At 39.8% G+C, this 12827-nt stretch overlaps 1 protein-coding gene across 10 annotated transcripts in view; it reads right to left on the bottom strand.

Moving 5' to 3' along the window:
- LOC130172873 (F-actin-uncapping protein LRRC16A-like) overlaps window positions 1–12827 on the bottom strand; it is a 91956-nt gene that overhangs the window by 20030 nt on the left and 59099 nt on the right. For 7 of the 10 annotated variants that reach the window (XM_056381824.1, XM_056381830.1, XM_056381828.1 and 4 more), the window contains 15 exons: window positions 10321–10493; window positions 9607–9675; window positions 8174–8267; window positions 7868–7966; window positions 7112–7240; window positions 6836–6967; window positions 6416–6591; window positions 6216–6303; window positions 5593–5733; window positions 4617–4634; window positions 3520–3586; window positions 3061–3287; window positions 2673–2782; window positions 2212–2469; window positions 1888–2098 (listed from right to left, as the gene is read on the bottom strand). In XM_056381824.1, the coding sequence (XP_056237799.1) occupies window positions 1888–2098; window positions 2212–2469; window positions 2673–2782; window positions 3061–3287; window positions 3520–3586; window positions 4617–4634; window positions 5593–5733; window positions 6216–6303; window positions 6416–6591; window positions 6836–6967; window positions 7112–7240; window positions 7868–7966; window positions 8174–8267; window positions 9607–9675; window positions 10321–10493 (1992 nt within the window). The remainder of the gene's footprint in view (window positions 1–1887; window positions 2099–2211; window positions 2470–2672; window positions 2783–3060; window positions 3288–3519; window positions 3587–4616; window positions 4635–5592; window positions 5734–6215; window positions 6304–6415; window positions 6592–6835; window positions 6968–7111; window positions 7241–7867; window positions 7967–8173; window positions 8268–9606; window positions 9676–10320; window positions 10494–12827) is intronic. The other 3 variants (XM_056381833.1, XM_056381832.1, XM_056381831.1) reach the window with 1 other exon arrangement.

Below are 12827 nucleotides of genomic sequence, written 5' to 3' on the forward strand. Positions count from 1 at the left end.
AGGAAACCTAGTATGTACAACTACCCATTATACAAACACTACATAATACTAAGGCCATATACCATAAACCTTTTCAGTCATTTATATTTATTTTTTTCTGTCAAGCTCTTATTGTAGTCCAGTGCTGTGATACTGAATGTACATGTAACGCTGTTAAGCAGCATTTTAACAGAAGGGGGCGCCTTTGTGTTACAAAATGCAAATGATACAGCTCACACACCCAAAGCTTTGTATTGATGACCTGCCTCCTGAAAAGCTCTTCATTTTACCTGCACACACAAAGACACACACGCACACACACACGCACGCACACACGCACGCACACACACACGCACACACACACACACACACACACACACACACACACACACACACACACACACACCTGGAAGCCAGCCAGAACAAGCAGATGGCAGGAGAAGCTTTAGTGCCACTGATACAAGGTCAGAAAAAACCCTAATGCTGCAAACACCATAAACCTCTTAGTGCACACACAGGCACACATACAGTTTACAGTTCAGTGACTAGTTAGGTGCCAATTATACATCCAGTGAACACACATACATTTACAGGTGCCAACACCAACTCACATTTTAAATGCTGAAGCACTAACACAAACTGAGAATATGTTAGTATGTTGTAATAATTCTGCTGAATCACACTGTGGTTTATTTCAAACAACATTCTCTGTAATTTTCCATTTGCTTTTGAGGAAATTAACTAGTGAATGTAGGAAAGAGAGCAAAGGAAGAGCTGAGGCCTTTTTTTAGTTCAAGGCATCTTTGTGAATCTGGGAATTTAAAGTAGGTGAAATATTCCAGTGACAATTTAAATCCTACAGTGAATCATGACAGAGAATTTGCATCTCAGTCCTCTTTCTTGTCTTCATTCTGTCCATTTACTGTTCATGCTTCCATCTTTTTCCACTTTTCCCCCTCTCTCCCTCCTCCTCCTCCTCCTCTCACTTTGTCATCTGGCAGAAAATCAGGGCTGTTGGTGTTTGTATGTCAACATGTTGACAGTCACAGTGACTAGCCTGAAGATATACACCAGCCTCAGCATCTGTGCATGCCTGTGTGTGTGTGTGTTTGTGTGTGTGTGTCTGTCAATATTTCTTATTTTACATGTTCTCGCTGCTAGAATCCACTGTTAGTGAGCGTTGAACAAAACAGTCCTGACAAGTGGAGACTGAACACCTACAGCGATTTGCCCCCAAAACAAAGTCTAATGTGTCCTAATTTAAACAAGCATCTTTTCTGTGCCTCACTGCTCGTCTCAGTACTGACATACAACTATCATAAAATGGCATTTCCAAAACACCATTTTTACAGTTAAAGTCTATATTTGAGTCCAGCCACTAAACTTTTTGATTCTCTCTACAACTTCTCATCCATGTTGACACAAATGGCCGTATTATATTCCCCCGAAAAAACGAATAAGTGGACCTTGATTTGAGATTTTTTCTCAACTCCTTTTGCATAACTTAAATATTGAATGGTGAAGCTTTCTTTGTAAAAAAAAAAAAAAAAAAAAAAAAATGCAAATGAAACAAGAAGTCAATTCATTGATTAGTTGATTGACATTGACATATAATCAGCAAACATTTTTGATAATTTAATTGTTTAAGTCATATTTCATCAAAAATAGCGAAACAATGCCAAATATTCTCTTTTTGGCATTTGGACTTTTTGTCGGACCAAACAAGACATTTAAAGACTTTAAAGTTGTGATAGGCATGTTTGACAAAATCATCAGATTAATTGATAATAGAAATAAATATTAGTTGCTGCCACTGTTTACTCAAATGCTGGGAGTCAGCACAACCTTTGCCACATGTCTCCCATCTTTCCCTTCTTCCCTGGTACTGTTTAAATCGCACCGCCTCACCTTGTGTGCTCTCCTCTCCTGCTTGGCCTTCATCTCTGCCAGGAGGCCGCTGCCCATCATCTGCACTCCCGGGTACCGCCTCCCTCCCTGTGGACTGCCCCTGCCGTCTGAACCCTCCCATGGCTCATCTATGGAGTCCGGCGTCCTCAGCTCTTCTGATCGGTCTGAGCTGCTGCTGTAGTCTGTGGGCTGTGAGCGGCTGGAGGCGTCTCTACAGTGGAGACAGAACTTATTGGTGAAACTGGGGTAGACTGGTACATTCAGACATGCAGATACTCTATTGTTCTAAAACAGAAAAATGATCTCACTTTTGTTCATCCATACCTTGACTTTGACTCAGGTGCTGGGCTCTTCACTGCCACCTTAGGTGAGGAGGGCTCCTCAGGGATGGTGGAAGTTGTCGTTGAACCTACAGAGGCTGAGGATGAGGACAGAGGGGTCGCCTGGTTTTTCTCTGACTTATCTGATTTGTCAGATTTATCTGATTTGTCAGATTTGGAGGATCGTTTGATGAGGTTGAGGAATCCTCCTTTGCTCTTTTTTTTCTCTCCATCTTGAGACTCTGAACTCTTCAGGGAGCGTCTGAAAAGAGAATGACAGAAAGGCAGACAAAGCAACAGAAAGAGAAAACAGAAGAAGATTTAACATGTTTATTGTATATGAAACTTAAGAGATGATTACAACAAACATTAGAAACAAGCACAGGTTAATACACATCTACTGGAAAAGAATCAAATACACTACTGTCCTTAATGAGGAAAATACAAATACAGCAAAGTCCTTACTTGGAATCCATCTTGGTGACTTTTTTAGAGAAGAACTCATCTACACCCTCATCCACCCTTCCCATGAGGCCGTTCTGCTCCCCATCCTGAGATGGAGCACTGTTGATTTGCTGAAAGAGGAGGTTGAAGAATCTGACACCATGTCTGGACCATCTGACAAACAATCGATCTACTGTTTCCAAGCGTGAGTGGGTACTTGGTCTACTCATGTTTTAGACTTGACACACAAAATCATGATATGGATTTTTAGTTCTTTAGTGCAGCTATCCATTTTGAAAGAACTAACTGCATATAATCAATTCATAGAAGAACTATTCATCTTTGCGGTTTAATTTCATCTTGCAAAGAAGTCAGTTTTCAGTTTGTTTTCCAGCACAGCTTTACTCACAGGGACTTTGCTGGAGTGTGTTTTTTTGTTTCTCCGGGGTCGTAGTTTGGTGAAGTGCTGCAGCTTTTTTTCCTCCTCAGACGGCAGCTCCACCATCGTTCCTGGCGGACGTTGCTCCAGTTTGGGCAGGACCTGAGATGGAGTGGGCGGAGTTTGAGATGAAGTTGAAGTGTCCTCCACATGGATTGGCACGTCCTCCAGGGCCTTGTCCAGGTCAAACTCCATCTCTATAGGTTTGTAATTAGATATATGTTGAATATTAGATATACTAATACACTAGATGTACTCTTATCTCGCCTAAGTTGCATCAATGTTGAGGAATTATTTGAAAGACCACATACAGGATGATTGAAACTTGCCATCAAGTAAGCTTTTCAGTATGAAGCAGAAAGATTACACACTACTTGATTCATATATGACACAATGTCCTATAAAATATAAACTAAAAAAACTGCTTACCAAAGGCACGAGACACTGGTCGAAGCATTCTGCTGTGGATGCTTTTCCTCTTGGATTTAGGAGTCATCTGAAGAGAGAAACAAATAAATTGACATTTGTGGCAACTTTGAACAAAAACTGATTACTATGTACTATATATCATTTCTACAATTGACAACTGAACAAGTATTGAAGGTTTGATAAGCCACATACAAGAGGAGAAAAAGTTAGTAACAAAAACATTATAGACAAGTACAACTACGTCTGCAACTGTTTGACCCTGGATTACCATTAGGGAGTTTAAATATAAACATATAGTTGGTTACAGACTGTTAGTTTAAACGTCATTTAATCAAGCAGATCTACGTAAGCCAAAGTCTTTTCGTAACAAACTATACTGGTTATCAAATAATTTCTCTATAAAACTCTCCAGAATTCACTACCATATTCTTTGGTTAAAGAAAAACTATACTGATAGCTGGTCAATAATTACAAAATAAAAGTTCACCGACACTGTGGTGGCCACTTAATAATAGTAAATGGTACAGTAACAGCACAGACATCTTTATCTAGAGAGGAACTTAAACAAGGTTAACAAGGCACACTAGTAAATTAACTTAATGTTTCCCTCATTATTTGCCCTAAAATATAAAGTGAAAGAATTCGGGCAGCTGCTGGGCTTATGAAGGAGCATACAGCTAATTCCACTGTCTTCATACATGAGTAGATATTTACACAGTAGCACCGAACACATGTTGCATATTATATTGTGCATTAACAGGGTGGTGATGACAGACATGGTGCATTGAGCGGAGAGGAGCAGTGCAATACGGCTGAATACATTAAAAATATAGAACGTTTCTATTATCAGCATTCAACAGTGTGAGGAAGTGGTAGACAAATAAGTATATGCATCCTACTGTACTCAAGCTGTTTTTTTCTACTCTATTTTTTAAGCTGAAGAAATCAAATATCCAAAAATACAGGAGGCTCTGTGCTACAGCAAAGCACAGGACTGAATAGCAGGCAGGCACAGTGAGGAGAGACAGAAAAGGAAAAGAATAGTAAGACTTCAAGATAGAAAGGAGAGTGTAGAGGGACAGTCCAAGATTACTTACACTGGTGCAGCACAAAGTCTCCATGGAGCAAAGGTAGAAAGAGAAGGAAGAAAAGAGGAAAAGAAGATTGGAGAGAAAGAAAGACAACACACAGTAAGGCCGAAGACAAAAAGGCACAATGAAAGAGCCATGACAGCTGTGACCACTAAATGTAGCCTTTTTGCAGCACAAAGCAGAGGTAGGCAGGAGAGAGGGATAAAAGATGAGCAGGGAGAGCAGGTGTATTTAGTAAGAGAGCAGACATACAGACGCACACACAGACGAGCATGCAGCTTGTTGTCGACTGCAGCCTGCATTTACAACTCTTTTCTGTCGAATGATCGATCACACTGGTATTCCCTTCCTGCTGCCAACAAAAGTATCTACATGGTCAACTAGAACCATCCTTCATCTCAAGACCTATACAATGTTCACAAAGGTTTAATAAACTTGAACAGAGATAGGTGAAGGTGTAAATAGGTAAAGTAAATAGGTTTCACTCTGCCTTAGTTTCAATCTTTTTAGTCTGGGAGAAAAAAAAAATCCTACATAAATGATTTCCTATTTTTATTCTTCTATTACATAATCCATAAAATTGAATTTCAAGAAACATAAAACTTTGGTCCTGTTAGATTTAGGCATGTATACAGTACATCAAGACAGTTCATGACATGAATATCAAAATCAATCCTTTTTTCCTTTTCATAGATTTAGAGTTGTCTATTTTGCCCAGCAGAGGGAAATATCAAGACAGGTACAATTGGTAGTCTTTGTGTAATACAACCAACTTTAACTTGGCCATTAATCTCGGTGGCAAGACAGAATCAACATTTTGTATTTTAATGTAAATCCAGGCACATACAAAGCACAACTAGTTTATGAATTATAAAACAGAACCACACTTCAAACCCACACTCATTTACAGGCTTATTAAGACAACCTGTGTTGATTCTACACAAATAAAAATCATGGTCACTTAAAACTTACTCTAACCTACCATGCATGTCTCCAGATCCTCCAGCCTCTCAGCTTCCAATATTTCAGTCGATGCCCGTTTAGGAATCTTCTCCTCGGGGACGTCCAGATCCACAGACTCCTGCTGCACCAAGGGGCGACCTCGACGTACCAGATGGTCTGCCTGAGAGGATGAGAGCGAAGACAGGAACCGGGGAGGAGAGGTGATGAAGGAAGAGGGTGAACAGAGAGAAAAAAATTGGTAAGATTGGATGAGAAGCGGGGAGTTGGAAAGGCCAGGAGGAAATGAGGGAGAAAGAGAAAACCAATGATGGAAAAACAGAAGAGAGGAAAGGTGAGGTCAGATTTATGCTTTAAAACTTATTAATGCTTTATTTCAATGAGTCTGACTGGAGAAAAAAAAAGTGCAGCTAAAGAAAGTGACAACACTTAAAAACGGCTGCATTGGCCTGTGTGTTAGTTCAATGCATAAATAACATAATTATTTAATGCGTGAAAAGAAAGTCATTGCAATTTCTGAATTGTCAAAGAATATGAGCCTGAATGTGGCAGAAAATATGTTACAGAAAATTTAGGCCTGAAATTAAAGAGCCATTGTGAATGAATCAATAAAGCATTTGAGAGCTGTGGTGATTGTAATCTTACCAGAGCGTGTTGTGAAGTGGAGAGAGCCTCCAAAATCTCATCAACAATGCGGTCAGACAGGAAGGAGGCTAGACTCAGCTTCACCTCACTGACACAGAGAGAAAGTGAGTGATGGTCAGAGGGCAAAGCAAGACTGAAGAGAGGACGTACAAGAGACGTTCACAACAGACCTAAACATAACAGTGCTATGCAACACACACCTGATCTTGTTGATAATATCCACCCCAGACTGCTCCAGGAGGGTTTTGGTGACAAAGCTCTTGGGTACAACCACCTTGGCTGAGCTGGCCTTCATCAGCTCTGGACGAAGATTACTTTTCTTCATCACATGGGGACACAGAGACTCTGCTGTGTTTACCATGGACTCCAACAGAGTCTGGAAAGAGTGAAGTGAATTAATTAAAGTCTTTTTCTTAGATTGTGTGGTGGTTAACTTTCAGTGTCTCTAGGTGGCATCCATTTACCAGATTTGACTCTCTTAAACAAACCATGTAAATCACAAATACATATATGCATTTATATATGATAATATCTGTTGCATATCTGCTGTAAGGGCTTTGACGCCTTCTTTACTTCCTTACAGGTACAAAAATAAAACATTACTTATGACATAACCCTACCTGCAGTTGTTGGTCCATGACAGTTGTCACCTCCCCAGCCATAGACTCCAGTTTCTCCTGGATGGGTCCCACTGACGAGCTGTTCACCTCCTCTCTGGATGCTGATCCAAGGTGGTAGAGTTTAGGGAGCAGCTGGGGGTTAGACAGAGGAGGACATGGAGATAATATTAGACTAAGGAGAAAAACAAAATGCTTCATAGTCAAATGAGCTTGTTGATGAAAAGTGTGAGTTCACATACACCTCTAAGACTCGTGGAAAAACCTGTGTCTCCTCACCGTTTTTGAGTTTCTGGCATCTTTGATGAGGTTCTCTGCTGACCTGACGTCCTCCAAGATGGTGTCTGTCTCTGAGTTCCTCAGAGAGTTCAGGTGGTCCTGCACCTTCACACAAATCCTGTCAATCATCTGGAAGACAAAAACAACAAGACAGGAAAGTTTGTGTGTGATATGTCACAGACCCAGTGGCTTTACTGGGTTTCCTGACTCAGTTTAGTATCATTGGGGACACAGTTACACAAGGATTCAATGTTATATTAGTTCAATACTAATTTGACATTTAACAGCAACTAGTAGCTATTTTCAGTTCTCTAGCCATTCACTGTTATCACTATGGCACTGTGGAGGAAAACTGATTAAGAGCATTTGCTACATGATAACTTAGAGGTGAGGTATTTTTTGGTTTAGTTTTGTCTGCACAGATTAAAAAAGTATTGAACAGATATTACCAAGGTGGAAGATGAGAGCACAAGTAAAAATGTAAAAGTTCTCTCTCAAAAACCAAAAAAACATACTGGGCAAAAAGACAGAACAAAAATGTCTCCAGCTGTGAAACCTCTTTCCCAGTTCTGACCTTTACAAAGAAAGTTAAAGTGCCATTTAGAATTTAGATATCAACTGTCCTATTTACTGTATTTGGCAGAGCTGAATGTACATTATACAAGTACGTCTTCAGTTTGGTCAAAAATATACAGATTCCAGTGCATATGGAGTCAGTAATAAATATGTGTGCGTTGTCTCAGTTTGTGTACACACCTGTTGTGTGGTTGTGGTCACGATGCCCTGCTGTAGCCGATACGCCTGTTCCTGTAGGTATTTTCTGGTCTCATGGTTCCTGTAGAGGTAATTCTCAATCTAGGAAACAGACACACACATAAACACTGTCAAGACAATAAACCAAAGTGATAATAATTGAAATGGTACAAAGTAAATTTATTCAATTTGATTGAAAGTTGTAGCCACTGTTTTTCTGCGTTTATACAGAGTATGTTTTAAACACTATGAAAACAGAAACGTATCAGACAGAGGTGATGGAGGAATCAGTGGGATTTCTCCATATACCTTCAGCAAGGCGTCCTCTGTTTTCTCAGGGCTGGCCTTCAGAGCCTGGGAGGCATCGATGATGGGGATGGGCATGAAACGAATGGTGAAGTTCCTAACAGACACGCAGCCGGAGGACATTATTCCACAGTTAGTTCACATTATTGAGGAAGGGAAAGAGACACACAGGTTTAGTGATGTACAGACAGAGGGAAGTGATGCATTTGAACACACATGGTAAAATCAAACAATTCAGAGTTTCTAATTTTACTCATTAGTACAAAATTAAACAAATGGTGAATCAAACAGCAATCCACGTATCTCATTCATTATATATCAATCAGTAACCTGGGGGGTTTAGGAAATACAACTAAACGAACCCTTGATTTTATACTGTGTGTGTGTGTGTGTGTGTGTGTGTGTGTGGGGGGGGGGGGGGTAACAAGGCAGAGATAGCATTAAATGTGGCCTAACCCCTCAGCTGCTATCACACTGGTCTATTACAGAGCAATGAACTGGCACCATTAGAGAGGTTACGGGTCTTGAAATAGAGGTCACCACACAGTATTAATATTCATATCATGATAGAGGAGCTGGAATGAAAGGAAGGAATGAAAGGAGAAATAAAAAACAGAGAAATGAAGAAAGCAACGTTTTGCAGTATTGAATATCTTAAAAAAAGATTTTCTAGGAAACACGAACACAGGAGACAGGAGTAGATTTACTGAAGGTAACAAAACCACACACACACACACACACACACACACACACACACACACACACACACACACACACACACACACACACACACACAATTGCACTGTTAAACAGAGTGGAGATCAGGAGCAAGAAAAATAAAATTATTTCAATAATACAATACAAAGACTCAGAGGGGAAATGGAGAGATGTGCTGCTGGGAGAACATGATAAACAGAGACAGGAGATGAGAGAGGCTGATGTACAGATGTGTCCCAGAATCAAATTTAGTTAGACGTACGTCATTTCACACACCACACACAATATATTCCACATTCAGATCCGCAGACAGAAGAGGCAGTAGACAAACATCTGATTTATTCACTCGACTCGCACTTTTTCTCTCCATTAATCTGCCTTGCTTTCTCTTCCTTTCCCTTCCTCAGCATCTTTCCCCGCGCTGTTCCCTCTTTGTTGTAGTATTCCCTGTGTTTGTCGCTCTCTCCCCTCTCTGCCTTCCTGCCTCTCATCCTGTCTTCCTGTCTAAACACACCTTGAGGTTTCCCCCTTCCCAGCACAAGGCCAAATGGCATCTGAGCTAACCACACATTCATCCCTTCAGCGTAATACACCAGAGCCACTGCGGTGCATGTATGCTGTTAGGATGACGATATTGCAGGATTATTACATTTCATCCACAGTAGAAATACACACATGCATGGACTCACGAACACATAAATACAGGCAGTGCTGCTTACTTCTCCAGAGCGGCTGCTACATCCTGAAGACCCTGAGGGCTGGTGTTGTTTTTATCCCAGATCACAGTCCTGTACAATAAAAAACAAAAAACCCACACACAATGTGACAGAAGCAAAAAAATCCAATGTTCTTTTTCACAGTGATCGACAAAATTATTCCTCAAAAAAGACGTGTGTGGGTTTCAATGCACATAGCAGCACAATAGCGGTACCATTATTCTCACACTACATTCTGTGACCACACAATATAATAGAACTTGTATAATATATATAAAACTGTATTTCATGCCTTTTATTAAATTTGTAGTTTATATCATTTTATTGGTAACACTTTACTTTAATTCTCTATTTATCTTTTTTTTTTTTATTTGATAATTGGTGTGTAACACACTCTGGATACTGCAAGTAGACATTAGCATTTATGTATGTTTTTGCCAACAAATTTAACAGGCTGGTGTATAAAGAGACAATGAATGACAATTTAATAGAAGAAGTCATTAATGTTGACCAATGCTATACATGAAGAAACACAAAAATGTGTTAATATCTACAATTACCATTTATTGTCTGTATACTGCTTAGAAATGCTAAGAGAGAGGAAGGTTTTAAAGTTATTTCATTTCATCTCATTTTAATTGTTTTACTGACCTTTATTGACCATAATTGACAGCCATGTGACATACCCCGTGACCGCTGAACATACTGCACACTCACCTGAGTTTGGAGTTGATCTGCAGCGCCTTGGCCAGCATCTTGGCTCCCATGTCGCCCATGGCGTTCCCGCTGATGTCGAGTCTGGTGAGCGAGGAGTTGCTGCCGAGGGCGTTGAGAACGATGGTGAGATCGCTCTTTAGTTTGGAGTCCGCTAGAGACAAGGAGGTGAGGGGCTGTGGAGGGCAGGAGGAGAAGAAGAGAATCAAGTGTTGAGGGTTTGTATGATGAGAACAAAAGGCAAATTATAATCACACTGTGTGTTATATCTGGTGTGTGACTGACAGTGTTACAGGACAGCAGGGCAGTCTCAGGGTTTATCTGCCACCTGCAGGCTTTTCAATAGTGGCAGAATTGATGAGCATCCCTCCAGTTGTGTGTGTTTACTCGGCTTTAGCTTCACCAGTGAGCATTCAGAAAGGAGCTTTCTGGGCTCTTGTTTTATACCACTGCCAACTTTAACAAAAGCTGTTATTGCATTTTGTCATTGAGAGCATTAATATTCCTTCAAGCAGTGCCAGCTTGTTTTCCTGTAATAGTGTCCTTGAATTTATTCCCTGTAAGTGGATGCCTTGTTTTCTTCTTTATTTAGCTTAATGCTGACTCTGTGTCCTACACCCACCCTGTGATCTTTGGCACTTCTCTAGAGAAAGTGGGAGCATGCAGTCAGGCATTACTATCAGAGTTCACAGCAACTTTCACGACATTACAAAAGTCTGTGAAGCTTTTTAAAATTAGCTTAAACTATAAAAAGAATATTTTCTTCATATTCAGAAGCTTTAAGGATTCATTCCCTGTCTACAATTTTAGAATATTGTCATTACCAGAACTATAAATCTAGAGGTTCCATATTTATATACCGCAATTATACTGCATTTAAACTCTATGTTCCTGCGGGGGCTTGTGATTCAAGAGGGCAAACCCCAATTAAACATTTATCAAAGGGTCATGTGGACTTGCAAGAGAGTCTAAAATGTCAGTGACATTATCATTCAAAGCTCCACGGGGCAAAATGAAACATTCATCACTGGACCAGGTGGATATGTCTTTGTGATGTGAGAGTGACACGAGGGTTTACAAATCCCCAACAGCGTCCGTCTGTTCACCAGGTTTGAGCTGCTCTGTGATGAATGCCCTTTACACAGCTGGAGACTGCTGTGATGATCTGCTTTGTACAGGCCAGTCATTTCACTGTCTGCTGAGTCACTTGCTTTTTTTCTTTTACTTTTTTCTACATTAGAGCGATGATACAGGTACATTGGCTTAACAAAAAGGAAAAACCAATGTCCCTTTTACTTTGTATGTGCTCTACAGTACTGTTTCATTGCAAAGGTGAAGGATTAAGATTTTATACTTTAGTTAAATACCACAATTTAAAAATAATGCATTCAGAATCTTAAGTAAAAAGACATGAACATTAATGGAAAAAGCTACTTATATTCCTAAAAGTACAAATACTTATTTTGCATGCAAAATGAGCTCTGTCTCTGAGTTACATGATCATATATCATACTATTTGACTATTATTATTATTGGGCAGTAACATATAAACTGCTTTTGAATGCCATAGCTGGCTGTGGTTTAGTTGTTTCATATAGTGTTGAGTGGCTTAATTCGCTGTATAACGACATATTGTTTTTATAAAACTGTAAAAATCACTTAATGTTAAGGACATGTATCTAGTGGATATCACATAAAAAGAATGGCTTCCTGTGTAACAGGATCTAAATATGATTCTGGATGGGAGACTCCATGTGGATTAACAGAAGACGTCATATTCTGCAGATGCAAAAGCACACAGCAATGCAGGAAACCCTCATAGTAAGCTCTGTGAGCTCAGATGGTTTTATAGAGGTCGACTACTGCGGGCATCTGTTTATGTGTGTGGTGATGAGTGTGTGGAGAAACAGCATCAACATGGTTATATGGGCAGAAAATTACTTTTTTTATGTCTTGTCTGAGGATGCGGAGAGAATTATTTACTGCCTGCATGTGTTCATGTGGGGCACACAGCAGACATTAAACATGCAAATTTAAATAGGTACAAGTTTATGCACCAGTAGCTACGGTAGCTAATTCTTCTCCAGTGCTGTAAAGAAGAAAAGAGATCCTTATCACTGGGTTCCCTCACTGTCAACAGCTAAACAAGAATAAAAACTTAAAAAGCAGTGCACAATGAACATCTGGTTGTCACAGTAAATGCAGAAGAAGAGAAGTCTATGATAGCAAGATCTGTCGTAGAGTAAAAATAATTGCTATGGCTGATGCTACAACATTTTCAGCCCCTGTCAATCACTAGAAATCATGAAATTATTACCCTGGATATGCATGCACATCTCATTTAATCAAATCAAGAAAATGAGAAACTGTAACCCAAGACATGCAAATAAAAGTGACCTTTTACCACAGACAAATTAACCCATTTAATGTCTGTCCGTAAAATGATGAATTGTGTTTAATATTGTGATGAAACTCGTGTGTACTGCAGTGTGTGTTCAGCAATATAATAT

Source organism: Seriola aureovittata, chromosome 7 (assembly GCF_021018895.1).
Source record: "Seriola aureovittata isolate HTS-2021-v1 ecotype China chromosome 7, ASM2101889v1, whole genome shotgun sequence".
Lineage (NCBI taxonomy): Eukaryota > Metazoa > Chordata > Actinopteri > Carangiformes > Carangidae > Seriola > Seriola aureovittata.